Source organism: Nicotiana tomentosiformis, chromosome 8 (assembly GCF_000390325.3).
Source record: "Nicotiana tomentosiformis chromosome 8, ASM39032v3, whole genome shotgun sequence".
NCBI classification, from domain to species: domain Eukaryota; kingdom Viridiplantae; phylum Streptophyta; class Magnoliopsida; order Solanales; family Solanaceae; genus Nicotiana; species Nicotiana tomentosiformis.
In genome coordinates, this window is record NC_090819.1 from 121,431,448 (window position 1) to 121,452,630 (window position 21,183).

The 21,183-nt window shown below is 37.1% G+C and overlaps 2 protein-coding genes across 2 annotated transcripts; one reads left to right on the top strand and one right to left on the bottom strand.

The window, feature by feature from the left end:
- Positions 1-12,136: 12,136 nt before the first annotated feature.
- Positions 12,137-17,232, top strand: LOC104099554 (formyltetrahydrofolate deformylase 1, mitochondrial). Its single transcript, XM_009606585.4, has 8 exons — positions 12,137-12,379; positions 12,467-12,579; positions 14,056-14,206; positions 14,312-14,385; positions 14,466-14,625; positions 14,942-15,040; positions 15,134-15,220; positions 16,715-17,232. The coding sequence occupies exons 1-8, from the start codon at positions 12,242-12,244 to the stop codon at positions 16,865-16,867; spliced, it is 975 nt and encodes a 324-aa protein (XP_009604880.1). The 5' UTR covers positions 12,137-12,241; the 3' UTR covers positions 16,868-17,232.
- A 193-nt stretch (positions 17,233-17,425) lies between these two features.
- On the bottom strand, positions 17,426-20,179 carry LOC104099553 (VAN3-binding protein). The gene is made up of 6 exons (XM_009606584.4): positions 19,785-20,179; positions 18,791-19,175; positions 18,516-18,692; positions 18,352-18,401; positions 18,185-18,242; positions 17,426-17,900 (listed from the first exon to the last, which is right to left on the bottom strand). Exons 1-6 carry the CDS (start codon positions 20,046-20,048, stop codon positions 17,665-17,667), a joined length of 1,170 nt encoding a protein of 389 aa, XP_009604879.1. The 5' UTR covers positions 20,049-20,179; the 3' UTR covers positions 17,426-17,664.
- Positions 20,180-21,183: the final 1,004 nt, after the last annotated feature.

Here is a 21,183-nt window from a genome sequence, read left to right on the forward strand (position 1 = left end):
CCGAAGCCGTAGCCGTAGCCGAAGCCGAGCCGAGCGAGCGACGACGACGGCGGCGCGAGGCTTGCTTTCTTCTTAACTCTTTAAGAGCTACAAGAAGAGCAATTATATATATACCCACCAAAAATGTCTTCCACTTCCAATATGGGACAATGTCTCATTGTTAAGAGGGGGAAACTTAAAATTTTACTCAAAATTTCATTTTCCCTCCATTTCCCATTCACCCTCATTTTAAGAATATTACATCTTAAAAATAAAACCTCAACAATCCCCCACATGAATGGGGAATGGCTATATCACGGAAGTATGCATGAAAAACTGTGTGATTTACAAGCAAGGATTAATTGCATCTGGATAAGTAGGTTTCCCTTTGAACTTTCCGTAGTAAACTTATGTCGGATATACTCGGTCAATCGGTAGATTTGATATCTTTGAACCGTCGATCTTTGGTGTATACCTAGACAACCATAAGTCACACAATCAACCCTTAACCGTCTTTGGTTCTCATTGTTGTGTTCGTTTCAGCCATGAACACCGCCTGGTTTCATAAGTGCGTAGAGAACTGGCCTTACAAAGTTCTCCTTGAAGCGGCTCACACTTCACACTTAAATAGGTGATTCCTAAACGTGTCATCCTGTAGATACACTATTTGATATACCCCGTATCAAATTTAGAAATCATTAAAAAGCCTTAATGCTTTATCCTTGGTACTGAACATTGTCTCATCACGAGAATGGACTAAAATTTTATTTGACAATGTTGAACCGTCATTAATGACTTTGTTTGATCTCTTTGAACCTAGATCTTGGGATCTCCAGTCTTCTAGGTAGAGTTACCGCCACAATGACTTGTTCTCGGCCATAGCCCCATTCCCCTTGATGATTTCTCAACTACCTCTCTAGTTAGGCCTTTTGTAAGTGGATCCGACACATTATCACTTGACTTTACATAGTCAATTGTGATAATTCCTCTAGAGAGTAATTGCCTAACGGTTTTATGTCTTCGTCGTATATGACGAGATTTACCGTTATACATGACGCTCCCAGCCCTTCCAATTGCCGCTTGACTATCACAATGTATGCATATTGGTGCCAACGGTTTGGGCCAAAATGGAATGTCTTCCAAGAAATTCCGGAGCCATTCAGCTTCTTCACCGGCTTTATCTAAGGCTATGAATTCAGCCTCCATTGTAGAGCGGGCAATACATGTTTGTTTGGACGACTTCCAAGATACCGCTCCTCCACCAATAGTGAATACATATCCACTCGTGGACTTAGAATCAGTTGAACCGGTGATCCAATTTGTATCACAGTATCCCTCAATCACCGCAGGGAAATTACTGTAGTGCAATTCAAAGTTCTGGGTATGTTCTAAATATCCCAAAACTCGTTTCATTGCCATCCAATGAGATTGGCCTGGATTGCTCGTATATCGACTCAGTTTACTTATAGCACAAGCTATGTCTGGTCGTGTACAATTCATGATATACATTAAGCATCCCAATACACGAGCATAATCCAATTGTGATATGCTTTGGCCTTTGTTCTTTGCTAATGCAAGATTCACGTCAATTGGAGTCTTTGCAACTTTAAAGCCCAAGTGCTTGAATTTTTCAAGTACTGTCTTAATATAATGAGATTGTGACAATGCCAGACCTTGAGGAGTCTTATTGATCTTAATTCCCAGAATTAAATCAGCCACTCCCAAGTCTTTCATATCAAACTTGTTATTGAGCATACGCTTAGTAGCATTTATGTTGGCAATGTCATTACTCATTATCAACATATCATCCACATATAGGCAAACAATGACTATGTGATTTGGAACATTTTTAATGTACACGCATTTATCACATTCATTTATCTTAAAACCATTTGACAACATTGTTTGGTCAAATTTCGCATGCCATTGTTTGGGTGCTTGTTTTAGTCCGTAAAGAGACTTAACAAGTCTACATACCTTCTTTTCTTTACCTGGAACCACAAACCCTTCAGGTTGTTCCATGTAAATTTCTTCCTCCAACTCTCCATTTAAGAAGGCCGTCTTAACATCCATTTGATGAATTTCAAGACCATACACTGCAGCTAATGCTACTAACATCCGTATGGACGTAATTCTTGTAACTGGAGAGTATGTATCAAAGTAGTCTAGACCTTCTCGTTGTCTATACCCTTTGACTACGAGCCTTGCCTTGAATTTATCAATAGTGCCATCATCTTTGATTTTTCTCTTAAAAATCCATTTAGAACCCAAAGGTTTATTTCCAGGAGGAAGATCAACCAATTCCCATGTATGGTTGTTCAATATGGATTCTATTTCACTATTGACTGCCTCTTTCCAAAACAATGATTCCGAAGAAGTCATAGCTTCTTTAAATGTTTGAGGCTCATTCTCCAATAAGAAAGTCACAAAATCTGGTCCAAATGAAGTAGACGTTCTTTGACGTTTACTACGTCTTGGATTCTCCTGATTACATGTACTTTCTTTTGTTTCTTCCCGAGGTCGTTTAGATCCTTCACCAAACGACTCACATTCCTTTTTATACGGATATATATTTTCAAAAAACTCAGCATTATCTGATTCTATAACTGTATTATTATGAATGTCGGGATTTTCTGATTTATGAACCAGAAATCGATATGCTTTACTATTTGTCGCATATCCTATGAAAACACAATCAACGGTTTTCGGTCCTATCTTTACCCTTTTGGGTTTAGGAACTTGCACTTTTGCCAAACACCCCCACACTTTAAAATAATTCAAGTTGGGCTTCCTTCCTTTCCATTGTTCATAAGGAATGGATTGTGTTTTGCTATGGGGCATTCGATTTAATATTCGATTAGCCGTAAGAATGGCTTTCCCCCCACAAGTTCTGTGGCAAACCAGAACTTATCAACAACGCATTCATCATCTCCTTTAATGTGCGATTCTTTCTTTCCGCAATCCCATTAGATTGGGGCGTGTAAGGGGCTGTTGTTTGATGAATAATTCCATATTCTAAACATATTTCTTCAAAAGGAGATTCATATTCACCACCCCTATCACTTCTTATCATTTTTACTTTCTTGTTAAGTTGCGTTTCAACTTCATTTTTGTATTGCCTGAATGCGTCTATTGCTTCATCTTTACTATTCAGTAAGTAAACATAGCAATATCGAGTACCATCGTCAATAAAAGTTATGAAATACTTCTTTCCACCGCGAGATGGTATTGACTTCATGTCACAAATATCTGTGTGAATTAAGTCTAAAGGATTTGAATTCCTTTCAACTGACTTATAAGGATGTTTAACATACTTACATTCCACACATATTTGACATTTTGATTTTTCGCATTCAAACTTGGGCAGTACTTCCAAGTTAATCATTTTCCGCAAGGTTTTATAATTGACATGACCCAAACGTACATGCCATAAATCATTTGACTCAAGTAAGTAAGAAGAAGCTGAAATATTATTATTATTTTCAACAACCATTACATTTAGATTGAAAAGGCCCTCGGTGAGGTAACCTTTTCCCACAAATATTCCATTCTTACTAATTACAACCTTGTTGGATACAAAAACGCACTTAAAACCGTGCTTAACAAGAAGTCCAGTAGAGACTAAATTCTTTCTCATTTCAGGAACATGAAGGACATTGTTCAAAGTCATGACCTTGCCAGAAGTCATTTTTAGAAATACCTTCCCATATCCTTCAACTTTTGCTGTTGAAGCATTTCCCATATAAACTGTCTCTCCGGGTTCAGCAAGAGCATAGGTAGCAAAAGCCTCTCTAACTGCACAAACATGGCGAGTGGCTCCTGAATCAAACCACCACAGTTTAGGATTTCCCACCAAGTTACATTCAGAGAGCATGGCACACAAGTTATCAACATCATCATGGTTTACTACCATGTTTGCTTGACCCCTTTTCTTGTCTTTCTTCGGAGCACGACACTCCGTAGATTTGTGTCCGGTTTTCCCACAGTTGTAGCAGTTTCCACTGAACCGCTTCTTGCTTGGGTTGTATTTCGGACCAGAAGCCTTCTTCCTCTTTTTGTTAGCTTCAACAATATTTGCTCTCATTATTGTTGAATTTCCACGGCCTCTCCTTTCAGCAGCTTTATTGTCCTCTTCGATTCTCAACCGAACAATGAGATCTTCAAGGGACATTTCCTTTCGTTTGTGTTTCAAATAATTTTTGAAGTCCTTCCACAACGGAGGCAACTTCTCAATTATTGCTGCTACTTGGAATGCTTCGTTGATTACAAGACCTTCAGCAAGTAGATCATGAATAATCACTTGCAATTCCTGGACTTGAGTAATAACAGACTTGCTATCTATCATTTTGTAGTCCAGAAATTTTGCGGCAACGAATTTCTTCATCCCGGCATCTTCAGTCTTATATTTCTTTTCAAGCGCATTCCACAATTCTTTGGATGTCTCCATGCTACTGTATACATTATACAGATTATCATCCAGTCCGCTAAGAATATAATTCTTGCATAAAAAATCAGAATGCTTCCACGCTTCAATCACGAGAAAGCGTTCATTATCTGGAGTTTTATCCGGCAGATCAGGAACATCTTCCTTGATGAACTTCTGTAGACATAACGTAGTTAAGTAGAAGAACATCTTCTGCTGCCAGCGTTTGAAATCAATCCCGGAAAATTTTCCGGGTTTTTCTGCCGGTGCCAACGCCGGTGTTCGGCTTGTCGTTGCGTTGGCAGTCGCCATCGGAACAGCTTGGTTTTCGTTTTCAGTCATCATCTTTTCTGTAAAAGAATGACACAAACAAACGTTTAATACACGTTTTCAAACTGGAGTAAAAATCACGTAGATTTTAATATCCAACAAAACGCCACGAAGGCTTAACTCTCCAAAACGGGAGTACACAAACCACAAAGGTTTTAGTTTGCAGAATAATAAGAATAACACAAGTACAGAAATAAATATTAAATTCCTTAAGATTGTTATTCCCGGTCAATATTGCTGTATTTGTAAATATTAATTCTGCAAAATATAAGTTAACGTAATGAAACAATAATAATAAATTCGAGCCCACTGAATTCACAGTGTTTCCTTAAGGAATTTAATCCCCTCCTAGTACCCAAGGTAATGGATTATTTCCTCCCAGGATAGAACGAATAACACACTGGTGTAGCGGTACTTCAAACCCCAGTGTTTCGGCGAACACAAAGTTCGGTAGCGAATCACACTTACAGTTGCTTTGTTTGAAGTTAAAAAACAATGCAGAACGAAGGAGTATATACTCAGAAAAACGTATGGAAGTTCTGAGAGGAAGGAGTGCAATGTATAGCCAATTTGTTGAGCGAATTGTATGTTGAGTTGAGTATCTTTCTTCAACATTTGCTGCTCATATATATAGCAGCCAAGAAGGAGTGCAAGACCAAACGTCCACCCTTCATGGTGGATCAAGCATTACATATTTGTGGAGCAAGCACTTCATATTTGTGGAGCAAGCACTTCATGGTGGGAAGACCATTATCCGGCTGCCAAATTATCAATACACGGATTGGAAAATATCCGTTTACAAATACGGATAATCTTACGTTAATATTTACTATTAACAAATAAATTTGGTCCAAAAAATTAATCAATCAATCGATCATTTGACCAAATCCAAATCCAAATCCGAAGCCGAAGCCGAAGCCGAAGCCGTAGCCGTAGCCGAAGCCGAGCCGAGCGAGCGACGACGACGACGGCGCGAGGCTTGCTTTCTTCTTAACTCTTTAAGAGCTACAAGAAGAGCAATTATATATATACCCACCAAAAATGTCTTCCACTTCCAATATGGGACAATGTCTCATTGTTAAGAGGGGGAAACTTAAAATTTTACTCAAAATTTCATTTTCCCTCCATTTCCCATTCACCCTCATTTTAAGAATATTACATCTTAAAAATAAAACCTCAACAATCCCCCACATGAATGGGGAATGGCTATATCACGGAAGTATGCATGAAAAACTGTGTGATTTACAAGCAAGGATTAATTGCATCTGGATAAGTAGGTTTCCCTTTGAACTTTCCGTAGTAAACTTATGTCGGATATACTCGGTCAATCGGTAGATTTGATATCTTTGAACCGTCGATCTTTGGTGTATACCTAGACAACCATAAGTCACACAATCAACCCTTAACCGTCTTTGGTTCTCATTGTTGTGTTCGTTTCAGCCATGAACACCGCCTGGTTTCATAAGTGCGTAGAGAACTGGCCTTACAAAGTTCTCCTTGAAGCGGCTCACACTTCACACTTAAATAGGTGATTCCTAAACGTGTCATCCTGTAGATACACTATTTGATATACCCCGTATCAAATTTAGAAATCATTAAAAAGCCTTAATGCTTTATCCTTGGTACTGAACATTGTCTCATCACGAGAATGGACTAAAATTTTATTTGACAATGTTGAACCGTCATTAATGACTTTGTTTGATCTCTTTGAACCTAGATCTTGGGATCTCCAGTCTTCTAGGTAGAGTTACCGCCACAATGACTTGTTCTCGGCCATAGCCCCATTCCCCTTGATGATTTCTCAACTACCTCTCTAGTTAGGCCTTTTGTAAGTGGATCCGACACATTATCACTTGACTTTACATAGTCAATTGTGATAATTCCTCTAGAGAGTAATTGCCTAACGGTTTTATGTCTTCGTCGTATATGACGAGATTTACCGTTATACATGACGCTCCCAGCCCTTCCAATTGCCGCTTGACTATCACAATGTATGCATATTGGTGCCAACGGTTTGGGCCAAAATGGAATGTCTTCCAAGAAATTCCGGAGCCATTCAGCTTCTTCACCGGCTTTATCTAAGGCTATGAATTCAGCCTCCATTGTAGAGCGGGCAATACATGTTTGTTTGGACGACTTCCAAGATACCGCTCCTCCACCAATAGTGAATACATATCCACTCGTGGACTTAGAATCAGTTGAACCGGTGATCCAATTTGTATCACAGTATCCCTCAATCACCGCAGGGAAATTACTGTAGTGCAATTCAAAGTTCTGGGTATGTTCTAAATATCCCAAAACTCGTTTCATTGCCATCCAATGAGATTGGCCTGGATTGCTCGTATATCGACTCAGTTTACTTATAGCACAAGCTATGTCTGGTCGTGTACAATTCATGATATACATTAAGCATCCCAATACACGAGCATAATCCAATTGTGATATGCTTTGGCCTTTGTTCTTTGCTAATGCAAGATTCACGTCAATTGGAGTCTTTGCAACTTTAAAGCCCAAGTGCTTGAATTTTTCAAGTACTGTCTTAATATAATGAGATTGTGACAATGCCAGACCTTGAGGAGTCTTATTGATCTTAATTCCCAGAATTAAATCAGCCACTCCCAAGTCTTTCATATCAAACTTGTTATTGAGCATACGCTTAGTAGCATTTATGTTGGCAATGTCATTACTCATTATCAACATATCATCCACATATAGGCAAACAATGACTATGTGATTTGGAACATTTTTAATGTACACGCATTTATCACATTCATTTATCTTAAAACCATTTGACAACATTGTTTGGTCAAATTTCGCATGCCATTGTTTGGGTGCTTGTTTTAGTCCGTAAAGAGACTTAACAAGTCTACATACCTTCTTTTCTTTACCTGGAACCACAAACCCTTCAGGTTGTTCCATGTAAATTTCTTCCTCCAACTCTCCATTTAAGAAGGCCGTCTTAACATCCATTTGATGAATTTCAAGACCATACACTGCAGCTAATGCTACTAACATCCGTATGGACGTAATTCTTGTAACTGGAGAGTATGTATCAAAGTAGTCTAGACCTTCTCGTTGTCTATACCCTTTGACTACGAGCCTTGCCTTGAATTTATCAATAGTGCCATCATCTTTGATTTTTCTCTTAAAAATCCATTTAGAACCCAAAGGTTTATTTCCAGGAGGAAGATCAACCAATTCCCATGTATGGTTGTTCAATATGGATTCTATTTCACTATTGACTGCCTCTTTCCAAAACAATGATTCCGAAGAAGTCATAGCTTCTTTAAATGTTTGAGGCTCATTCTCCAATAAGAAAGTCACAAAATCTGGTCCAAATGAAGTAGACGTTCTTTGACGTTTACTACGTCTTGGATTCTCCTGATTACATGTACTTTCTTTTGTTTCTTCCCGAGGTCGTTTAGATCCTTCACCAAACGACTCACATTCCTTTTTATACGGATATATATTTTCAAAAAACTCAGCATTATCTGATTCTATAACTGTATTATTATGAATGTCGGGATTTTCTGATTTATGAACCAGAAATCGATATGCTTTACTATTTGTCGCATATCCTATGAAAACACAATCAACGGTTTTCGGTCCTATCTTTACCCTTTTGGGTTTAGGAACTTGCACTTTTGCCAAACACCCCCACACTTTAAAATAATTCAAGTTGGGCTTCCTTCCTTTCCATTGTTCATAAGGAATGGATTGTGTTTTGCTATGGGGCATTCGATTTAATATTCGATTAGCCGTAAGAACGGCTTCCCCCCACAAGTTCTGTGGCAAACCAGAACTTATCAACAACGCATTCATCATCTCCTTTAATGTGCGATTCTTTCTTTCCGCAATCCCATTAGATTGGGGCGTGTAAGGGGCTGTTGTTTGATGAATAATTCCATATTCTAAACATATTTCTTCAAAAGGAGATTCATATTCACCACCCCTATCACTTCTTATCATTTTTACTTTCTTGTTAAGTTGCGTTTCAACTTCATTTTTGTATTGCCTGAATGCGTCTATTGCTTCATCTTTACTATTCAGTAAGTAAACATAGCAATATCGAGTACCATCGTCAATAAAAGTTATGAAATACTTCTTTCCACCGCGAGATGGTATTGACTTCATGTCACAAATATCTGTGTGAATTAAGTCTAAAGGATTTGAATTCCTTTCAACTGACTTATAAGGATGTTTAACATACTTACATTCCACACATATTTGACATTTTGATTTTTCGCATTCAAACTTGGGCAGTACTTCCAAGTTAATCATTTTCCGCAAGGTTTTATAATTGACATGACCCAAACGTACATGCCATAAATCATTTGACTCAAGTAAGTAAGAAGAAGCTGAAATATTATTATTATTTTCAACAACCATTACATTTAGATTGAAAAGGCCCTCGGTGAGGTAACCTTTTCCCACAAATATTCCATTCTTACTAATTACAACCTTGTTGGATACAAAAACGCACTTAAAACCGTGCTTAACAAGAAGTCCAGTAGAGACTAAATTCTTTCTCATTTCAGGAACATGAAGGACATTGTTCAAAGTCATGACCTTGCCAGAAGTCATTTTTAGAAATACCTTCCCATATCCTTCAACTTTTGCTGTTGAAGCATTTCCCATATAAACTGTCTCTCCGGGTTCAGCAAGAGCATAGGTAGCAAAAGCCTCTCTAACTGCACAAACATGGCGAGTGGCTCCTGAATCAAACCACCACAGTTTAGGATTTCCCACCAAGTTACATTCAGAGAGCATGGCACACAAGTTATCAACATCATCATGGTTTACTACCATGTTTGCTTGACCCCTTTTCTTGTCTTTCTTCGGAGCACGACACTCCGTAGATTTGTGTCCGGTTTTCCCACAGTTGTAGCAGTTTCCACTGAACCGCTTCTTGCTTGGGTTGTATTTCGGACCAGAAGCCTTCTTCCTCTTTTTGTTAGCTTCAACAATATTTGCTCTCATTATTGTTGAATTTCCACGGCCTCTCCTTTCAGCAGCTTTATTGTCCTCTTCGATTCTCAACCGAACAATGAGATCTTCAAGGGACATTTCCTTTCGTTTGTGTTTCAAATAATTTTTGAAGTCCTTCCACAACGGAGGCAACTTCTCAATTATTGCTGCTACTTGGAATGCTTCGTTGATTACAAGACCTTCAGCAAGTAGATCATGAATAATCACTTGCAATTCCTGGACTTGAGTAATAACAGACTTGCTATCTATCATTTTGTAGTCCAGAAATTTTGCGGCAACGAATTTCTTCATCCCGGCATCTTCAGTCTTATATTTCTTTTCAAGCGCATTCCACAATTCTTTGGATGTCTCCATGCTACTGTATACATTATACAGATTATCATCCAGTCCGCTAAGAATATAATTCTTGCATAAAAAATCAGAATGCTTCCATGCTTCAATCACGAGAAAGCGTTCATTATCTGGAGTTTTATCCGGCAGATCAGGAACATCTTCCTTGATGAACTTCTGTAGACATAACGTAGTTAAGTAGAAGAACATCTTCTGCTGCCAGCGTTTGAAATCAATCCCGGAAAATTTTCCGGGTTTTTCTGCCGGTGCCAACGCCGGTGTTCGGCTTGTCGTTGCGTTGGCAGTCGCCATCGGAACAGCTTGGTTTTCGTTTTCAGTCATCATCTTTTCTGTAAAAGAATGACACAAACAAACGTTTAATACACGTTTTCAAACTGGAGTAAAAATCACGTAGATTTTAATATCCAACAAAACGCCACGAAGGCTTAACTCTCCAAAACGGGAGTACACAAACCACAAAGGTTTTAGTTTGCAGAATAATAAGAATAACACAAGTACAGAAATAAATATTAAATTCCTTAAGATTGTTATTCCCGGTCAATATTGCTGTATTTGTAAATATTAATTCTGCAAAATATAAGTTAACGTAATGAAACAATAATAATAAATTCGAGCCCACTGAATTCACAGTGTTTCCTTAAGGAATTTAATCCCCTCCTAGTACCCAAGGTAATGGATTATTTCCTCCCAGGATAGAACGAATAACACACTGGTGTAGCGGTACTTCAAACCCCAGTGTTTCGGCGAACACAAAGTTCGGTAGCGAATCACACTTACAGTTGCTTTGTTTGAAGTTAAAAAACAATGCAGAACGAAGGAGTATATACTCAGAAAAACGTATGGAAGTTCTGAGAGGAAGGAGTGCAATGTATAGCCAATTTGTTGAGCGAATTGTATGTTGAGTTGAGTATCTTTCTTCAACATTTGCTGCTCATATATATAGCAGCCAAGAAGGAGTGCAAGACCAAACGTCCACCCTTCATGGTGGATCAAGCATTACATATTTGTGGAGCAAGCACTTCATATTTGTGGAGCAAGCACTTCATGGTGGGAAGACCATTATCCGGCTGCCAAATTATCAATACACGGATTGGAAAATATCCGTTTACAAATACGGATAATCTTACGTTAATATTTACTATTAACAAATAAATTTGGTCCAAAAAATTAATCAATCAATCGATCATTTGACCAAATCCAAATCCAAATCCAAATCCGAAGCCGAAGCCGAAGCCGAAGCCGAAGCCGAAGCCGAAGCCGTAGCCGTAGCCGTAGCCGTAGCCGTAGCCGTAGCCGAAGCCGAGCGAGCGACGACGACGACGACGACGGCGCGAGGCTTGCTTTCTTCTTAACTCTTTAAGAGCTACAAGAAGAGCAATTATATATATACCCACAAAAAATGTCTTCCACTTCCAATATGGGACAATATCTCATTGTTAAGAGGGGGAAACTTAAAATTTTACTCAAAATTTCATTTTCCCTCCATTTCCCATTCACCCTCATTTTAAGAATATTACATCTTAAAAATAAAACCTCAACACATAATGTGTTTAAATTCAAACAAGCTGTAAGGGGCTATTATATATTTTGCCTTTTATAAACTCTCTCTCTCTCTCTAAAAAGGCATATTTGATTACATAAAGAAGAATTAACTTAATTGATATATAATATATATATATATATATATATATATATATATATATATATATATTCATAGAATATATGAATAATTACATATTTTTCTTATTAGTCCGTTTAAAAAAGAACGACACAAAAAAATCTAACAATTGAAAATAATTAATTTTAAACTTTTCATTTTACATATTTTACACTTAATGAAAAGCTTTTATAACCACACAAATATCATGACCCCATAAATCTTTTACCCATTAAATTTTTAAGATAACAAGTTTAAAAAAAAAATCTTAAATTATGTGTCGAATCAAACTAAATCATCTAAATTGAAGTATACAAATTAAAAAAATAAAAAATAATGAAGCCGCTGGCTATTTGCCTAAAAAAAGTGATTCGAGCCTCTAGTAGGGCCTAAAGTTGTTCGGGCTTTGCGGTTGGTAGACTATTGTACTTATCGCGGGTTCGATTTTGGCAATCTGCATTTACAAGATTTGGAGGGAAGGAAGACCAAAGTGCCGAAGGAGGGGGGAGGACATGAACTTCCGTTCGCAAGTTTTTGGATTTGCGAAAAGGTCCTTCAAAACTGTACAAAAAATCCCTTTTGGGTCCATTAACGCTTACTCCACCACCTCAAGTTCCTTGGTCCATGGCATTCATCAATTTCATTGCCCGGTAAGTCTTCCCTGTCATTTCATAATTTTGTTGTTATATTTAACTGATATGGGAATTAAATTCCTTTTTTTTTAAAATTATGAATAGGATGTGGTAGGAATACTTGCTAAACTATCGGAGTGCATAGCATCAAGGGATGGAAATATTCTCACTGCTGACATTTTTGTTCCTGACCACAACCATGTCTTTTACTCCAGAAGGTTCTTTTTCTTCTTTCAAATTTACTCTTGCTTATTCCTTTTTTTTTTTTTAATAAAAAAATTTGGAAAAGATTTCGGTGAATTGTTCAGTAAATTATTTCGTATTGGCATGAAATAGTTTGGAGTTGATGCATGATTAATCAACTGATATCCCATGAATTGCTGATAAAATCTGGTTTAATGACTATGACATTGCTTTCCTTTAGAGCATACACTAGGTGTCAAAGAGTTGAAATAGGTTTTCGCCCCTGCATCCAAGGCCCGGGGCGGAGCTAGCCTTTACTTTACGAGTTTGGCCAAACCCAGGTATTTGTCTTAGCTCTTAGAAAATTCGTTAGAATATGTACAAATTATTAATTTAAAAGACAATAACTTAATAGAACTGCAATCTCGAACTCATAAGCTTCAAATCCTGGCTCCGCCAATGTCCAAGGCAATTCATAAATTCATTTTCAAAGTCAACGGGTGTGTCTCAACACCATAAACTTAGGGATTGTTTGGTTCTCGGACTAATAATACATCAACTGTACTACATTAATTGTTATGCAGTAAATACTAATGTAGGGATAGTTATATAGTGATAATAATGTACACATAGTTATGTGGCTATTATCTACTTTATATGAGTTATCTTTCTTTAAATGCTCTTGTACAGGTATTTTTGGTACAGATATTATGATTCTATATTATATTCCGCATAAAATAAGACAAAGATTTTCACACAAGTCATATCAATATTAGTAATACAGAATATAATACTGGAAAAAAACATTGCAATAGTGTGCAAAGTTTTATTGGAGAACCAAATGTTATTTTAGTTATTTGGTAGCTGGGATTGTTTTTTCTTATGCGACTAATCAAACGACCCTAAAAGGTTTGATCTGTTGCAATATTCCCTGACTTCAACTATTTGGTCTATATATTACTAATAGTTAAAGGAGCATTATGATTCTTTTAGGCCTCTGTGGATTTGTTAACTCTACGCTCTCTTAAGACCATGTTGTAAAATCTCTGATCTCCTAAGTTAAGGAGGTTTTCTGAAGATTAAGTCTTAAATGAAAATTAAAAACACATAAACCATTTATTCTATAGGTAAGTTGAAAACCAATATTGTGTCTTTAAGACAAGGGAGGGATAGCCTAGTGTTAAAAATCCTCCTCCTCCGTCCATAAAGTTAGGATCAAGTCACTAAGGAAGCAAAATGGGAAGGGCCACAGGTGAGCTCGTGGGTATGGGTGGGGCTGGAGTTTAAGAAGGTTAATGTGTATGCTTAGGGTTGGTGGTTGGATTATTTGTTGAAGTCCATTGATAATTGTTTACTCTTTGCTTTACAAGGCAAATGCTCGTTTTCCAACAATAATATGAACAAATGTTCTCTGTTCTGATGTGATTAATCAGCTGTCTTCCGACCCTTGTTTACCTTTTTTTGTCTTCCAGTAAACAATTAGAGAAACTAATTCTTGCTGCAACTTACAGCGAGTTTGTCTTTGACCCTGCTAAATGGCCACGTGAGCAAATGGATGCTGACTTCTCTAAACTAGCTAAAATGTTCAATGCAATGAAGTCTGTTGTTCGGGTGCCTGATATCGATCCCAAATATAAGATTGCAGTTCTAGCTTCAAAGCAGGTATTGATTTTCAAACTTCTCAGAGCTATTTAAACTTTAATCATTTTAAAAATAATTAACCTTTTAGAGAGTATTCACATAAATATTGTCACACTTTCGGCGCAGGAACACTGTCTTGTGGACTTGATGCATGGTTGGCAGGACGGACGGCTTCCCATTCACATAACTTCTGTAATAAGGTAAAGTATGAAACTTCTTCATCATAGTGATTCAATGTCATTATAAGGACTGTTAATGATGTCATATGCTTTTTAATCAGCAACCATGAGCGAGGTCCAAACACTCATGTGATTCGGTTTCTTGAGAGGCATGGGATTCCATACTATCATTTGCCAACGACCAAGGAGAATAAAAGAGAAGGAGAAATCTTGGAAATAGTTCGGGATACTGATTTTTTGGTGCTTGCTAGATACATGCAGGTAATCAACCCACGAGACATAACTTTTACTCTTGTTTTCTCTTACATAGAAATAATTGTTGATCTGTTCTGTTGGGACAGTTCTTTATCATGCAACATGTTCTAGATTGCTTTCTTTTTATGGTCCGACAAATTGATTTAAAGTAGTCTTTCATCTGATTTGTTATGACATGCACTATAACAGATACCTTGTATTTTTGGACCCTTAAGGTGCTTCAGTATAATACAAATCTGCAGTCGTACTATTAGACAGATACCTTGTATTTGGGCCCTTAAGGTGCTTCTGTGTAATACAAATCTGCAGTCGTTTTGTGCAGGTATTGTCTGGAGACTTCTTAAAAAGCTATAAGAAAGATATCATTAATATTCACCATGGCTTGTTGCCATCATTCAAGGGCAGTAATCCATCTAAGCAGGTTCCTTTCCCGTCTCCCTTTCTTCAAGAAGTCATTTTCATGTTTTCCTCTATGGAATTGTAGTTTTATAAGATTTATTTTATCTGTTGCTAGGCTTTTGATGCTGGCGTTAAGTTGATTGGGGCGACAAGTCACTTTGTTAGTGAAGAACTAGATGCAGGTCCAATCATTGAGCAAATGGTAATATTTTTCATGTTTGAATCATGCTATTGATGTCATTTGTAAAGCTTCTTGTGTACTTAAAGATTCCAAGTGTTTGCTTTAGAAATTGAACTGTTTGGTAATCTTTAAAAGTGTGATGATTTTATCTTTATTACCTTTTCATCTCTTTTACTTGTGTAGGTAAATGTATTCTGCCTTCTTCCAATACTCTCTGACCTAAGTATTTTGCAAAATAATTGACATACACTTGTAATTTGTGACGTTGTATCTACAAATATTTTGGTTGACATAAGAATCAGTTTTCTGATAGTCTAGTTTTATTGGATCAGATTTCCCTTGTTTTCACCTTTTTATGCATTTCCAGCCAAATATTATAAGCTGTCATTTACCAAAGAATTGGTCCTTGATTCGCATTCCCATGTTAAACTTGGTCATTTATGAAGTCTTTAATTTGCATTCCAATTGAACTAACAAGGTTCAGAAGCCCTAATGTCAAAAGCTGTTTTAATAGAGGCTGGTGGTGTAACCTGCATCAAGACACATTTTGCATTATAAAACATATGGTATTCAATTCCCTTAAAGAAATTATACCCTCTCTCATGCATCGAGATTATGCATAAACATAGTGGTTTACTACGTGAAATTGTGTTCTGCAAGCAACATATCATTCCTGTTGATTGGTGCTACAACAACAACCCAGTGAAATCCCACAAATGGGGTCTGGGGAGGGTAGTGCGTACGCAGATCTTACCCCTACCTTATGAAGGTAGAGAGGTTGTTTCCGAAAGATCCTCGGCTCAAGAACAGTGAAAATGAAGCAATAGACAAACAATAGCAACAAGGTAATAAGGCAATGGAAGCAAATAGTACGAGTAATAACAAAGATCCAGGGATATGAAACTACAAGAATAGTGTCAATCCTACTGATAATGACACACCGTATAAAAACAAGGGACTGGGAATAGGAAAATCAAGACTAGTACTAATACTAATGGTAAGACAAGGTGAAACTCTAGACTGACTGTCAACCCACAATCCAAATTCTCTATCTCCACACCTTCCTGTTGAGCTCCACATCTTCCTATTGAGGGTCATGTCCTCGGTAAGCTGAAGTAGAGCCATGTCATGCCTAATCACCTCACCCCAGTTCTTCTTAGGCCTCCTTCTACCCCTCCTCTGACCTGCCATGTCGATTGATGCTATTCCTTATTTATTTTTTTTCCTTATTATTTTGATCCCTCACTTTTCATCTCTTGTTTTGGTTTTGCTCCTCCGATTTAGTGTCTCCATGTTATTTATATATTTTTACATGTACTTGATTGTTTCCTTCTTAATGCAAGTCTCACCATCTCACCTTGTAGTTGTCGTTGCGACCTAATTTATTCATCAAATGTACAATGACTAAGCTTGAAGTATCTTTTGGGAGTCTACCAAACTTTTTCTAGTAAGTTTTGACCATCATTGTAGATCTGCATTCCCAGCTTTTATAGTTGCAAGCTTTGAATTTTTCAGGTTGAAAGGGTTTCTCATAGAGATAATTTGCGGACTTTTATACAAAAGTCTGAGGATGTTGAGAAAAGGTGTCTTGCAAAAGCGATCAAATCATACTGTGAGCTGCGTATTTTGCCGTATGAGGAGAACAAGACTGTTGTGTTTAGGTCCTGATTGAAAAGAGAGCTGGGATAGCTGCATCAATCTTTTTGTTTTCTGGCCATCATTCTGTGAAAGTGTGAAGTGAATATCATCGTTATCACTTGATTATCCAAGTAAAACTCCATACATGCCACTCCGAGAAGTGAAGATGGAAAAGATGACTGTAATTCATAACAGAACTACCAGAAAAAGGAAGTCATGAAAAAGGAATGAGAAATAAAGAGGTTTCATCGGAAATGTTGTTGAAAGTTCGCAGATTTAAGACAATGTCTTGATCTTTTTTCCACTTTTCCATTTTATCCCTCATTGTTTTTCTCTTTGCTCCTTTTCATATTATAGTGATAACAAATTAATAAATTTCAGTGGTGTTCATAATCCGTCGTGTGTTTGTGAGAGAGAGCGCCCCTTCTTGCAGTGCGCTCAAGAAGATTTCAGTTTGTTGCGGTAGAGTTTTCTCCATTTATTTGATATGAAGAAAAGGGAATAAAGGAAGAAAAAAACTGAAATGTAAACAAGAACAAGTCCAGGAGAATGAGATATTTCTTGCAAAGTTCCACTATATTAAATTAGTTGGGAATAATGAATTCACTGTTTCCATTCTCCTTTATTAAAGCCTATTTCATCCCAAACCGTACTAGGAAAATTTACAAAATTCTTACAAACAAGACCTGGCCTCAGAATGCCAAGCTTTCAGGTGCTAAATTCTTGTTGAGTAGTGAAAAGTCATCAATGGACAAACCAAGTACTATCTCAAACATTTTTATACAGAAAATAACACAAAAATTGAAAAAAAGAAACTATGATGTTAGTCAAATGCTCCTGTTAATGTTCAACATTGTCATTGAGCCCTCAGTATCTTCAAATAAACTGACTCGATCAAGAAGCTTCTGAATTCTATCAACCCATTTTTGTTTTTGGCTTTTGTTCTTGCAGTTGAACTCCAGAAGACCCTGAGCCGTCTTTACTCCAAGGTACAAATCTTGGCTTTCAATCTCTTTATTGAACAACCAGGCATCACTTCCATCACACACTTCATAAACAACACCTGTCGCACACCAATGGAGTCAGAGGCGGACACAACATGAGTTCAATGGGTTCAACTGAATCCAACATTTTCGACAGGGAGCATTATGTGTATGTGTGAAAATCACTAAAATTTCAAACAATGCAATGGATTTAGTGGTAAAAGCTTTAATTGCTGAACTCATCAAGTTTAAATTATAGATTCAACTCTAAATGGAGTGCATCGGTTATTGAACAACTCTAATAGAGGAAATGAAAAAGAAAGAAAAAAGATAACAGCGATGAAGTTGTAGGGGGAGAGCTTACATTTATTATTTTTAGAGAAAGCTCCACCAACATGTTTACTCTTCAACTTGATCACAACCTGTCAATTGATCCACAGAAGTTAGTGATTCCATCTTTGTTCATTCGCAACTCAATTTATGAAATTTATGATACCTCAAGGTGAAAATCATGAAAGCCTATTGACGGACCTGAGATTTTTTATTAATATAGACAGACACGCGTTTCCATCGGTGCACTCCTAAGAATTCAGAATAAAAATGTAAATTCAGCAAGTAGAAAATTGAATGATCTTTAGTTGGACATTGTAAAATAACAAAACAAATATACTTCTTGAATATAAATCAGTATTCACCTTTCCTTGTGATATGCACCAATTCACCCACAAAGGGGGAATCGTGTTCGTCCATGTCATTAGGGAAAGCAGCAAAAGTTTGAGCTTCTACCATGCTTTTGTCACATGGACTTATAGATGCATTCCTCCTTGCTTCTTTTGGTAATCTTGACTTAAGAGTTGCTTCTCCTCTCAAAGCTTTTCATTTATAGCAATATGGTTATTGTTAATAAACATGTGTATAAATAGCTCAAATCCATTTGCAAGAACATAGCAATTGACTAATAAATATGTACCTGTGGCAGCTGCAGCTGTGAATGTGACAAGATCACTAGCACTATGTATGTCTACTGCTGATCTAACAACTGAGGCTACACGATCATGTTCTGCCCCGGCTGATTCAGCCATTTCAAGGCAATGTGAGGCCAAGAGTTCAGTAGCTGATGCTAAAGCCATGCTCATCTTTGAGCTTGAACCGTTCGAGTTCTCTGCTGCTGTTACAGCAGCCAATGCTGCAGCTAGTCCTGCTACAGACAAGACAGCGTGCATATGTGCGTTTTCTAGGCGCGCCTTCTCTTTCTTTTTTACAGAGCTACTGTTAGAATCCTTAGGATGGAACCACCTTACAATCCCCCCGGAGGTTCTTCGCCCGTTTTGTGAATTCGACATCTTGGTCCCTGGCTACAAGAAAATAATCTCATAAATAATTGAGAGGTTGAATTTCTTTCAACTCTTTGAATTGGAATTTTGTTGATAAAAATTCAACATCTTACAACAAATTAAGACAAAAATGAGGATTTATATAGTTAGTCAATCTATGGCGAATTCTCACAATACAAGCAACATAGACAATAGGATTTATATAGTTGACGCGAACTTGCTTGTGATATGTCCATATATATATCTAGCATTTTTTATGGTTTTATATTGCTTACAAACACCAAATGGTCAATTCCCCACTTCCCCTCTTGCTTTAGTGGTGTTAGGCTGTTAAGTTTGCTTAATTTTGACTTTAGAACTTATAAAGGCCTCAAAAATCTCATGTCACCAAGTTCAAGATTGAAGAAATGTAAAATTTGAACCATGAAATCAAATGAAATTATAGGCAAGAAAGTTACTTTTCTTAACTTATGTGACTCCTAGCATGGTGTGATACGTAAGCTTTAGGCAAGAGATCCCTACACCTTATATATATATATATATATATATATATATACACTCCCAATCGCTCCCCACAACATATTACCTGAATGGAAGCAAAAGAAACAAAAGCTGAAATATGAAACTTACTAGTTGTGGAGGTGGAGAAACAGACTCAGGAATCACACTAAATTTCCTGTCAAAAGTATAGAGTTTCTGTTTTTGAGCAAGAGCTTTTGATAATTCAGAAGCAGAAAGGCTCCAAGATCTTGACAAGAAATCCATAGGCTCCATTGGTGTTTGTGGTTGATGTAAAGAAGGTAAATCTGCTTTCATCTCTTCATCCTCTTCTACACTCACAAGCCAATTATCTGAATCATTCTTCTTCCAATCCAATAGATAGTTTTCCTCCATAATACTTCCTGTTTTCAGCTCTCTCCAATTCTCACCCTTTTGGTTTTTGCTTGAATTGTAGAGTGAGTTTTTATATACAGGAGAGACAATAAAGCAAACAACAGAGGTACATGATAGCTAACATAGGCACACACATACACACACTTGGTCTCGTGCTCCCAACAATTCAGCTTGGTGTCATTAGGACAGAAAATAATACCTTAAAATATACGTCCTCGTGAAAAATAAATAAATAAATATATCGGTATTCACGTATTCCAACCCAATTAATATTCCTTTAAAAAAAAACACCAATACAATACCATTAATTTGACTAAAACCTAAGAAAACATTGTCCTGATTGAACGGACCCTTTGTTTCCTAACGTTAAAACACCCAAAAGGTTGCATTACTTTATACACAGACACACGAGCCTACAGTGTGAACCATAATATTCTATTCCAACCAAGATTTAACTTATACGCAGAGATGCTGTACATTTTTATAGTACGAATTCGAGATACTCGGGATCTATCAAAAATAGTCTTTCTACGTTCTTAAAAGTAAGAATAAGGTTTGCATAGATACTAGGGGTGTCAATGAATATTAAAAATCAACTAAACCGACCGAACCGTACCGTATCATACCGTTTAGATTTTTTAAAATAAAATCATAGGTTTTTTTCGACAAGGTGGGTTGCTCTGATGGTAAGCATCCTCCACTTCCAACCAAGAAGTTATGAGTTCGAGTCACCCCAAGAGCAAGGTGAGGAGTTTTTGGAGGGAAGGATGCCGAGTTTCATTTGGAAACAGCCTCTCTACCTCAGGATAGGGGTAAGGTCTGCGTACACACTACCCTCCCCAGACCCCACTAGTGTGATTATACTGGGTTGTTGTTGTTGTTGTTGTAAAATCGTAGGTTTTTTATATAAATTTATAACTGTATCGATAATTAGGGTAGATTTTTTATTTTATGAAAATAAACCGAAATAATACCGAACCGTATCGAATAAATTTATATGTAAAAAATATATTTATATAGTAAATTTAAAAATACAAAACATTAAATATTTTTTGGGCCTTGGAATTATGAAAACGGTTACAAGACAACGAGTAATTAACTAAAAATTCTAATTCTGAAACCTATTATGTTACTC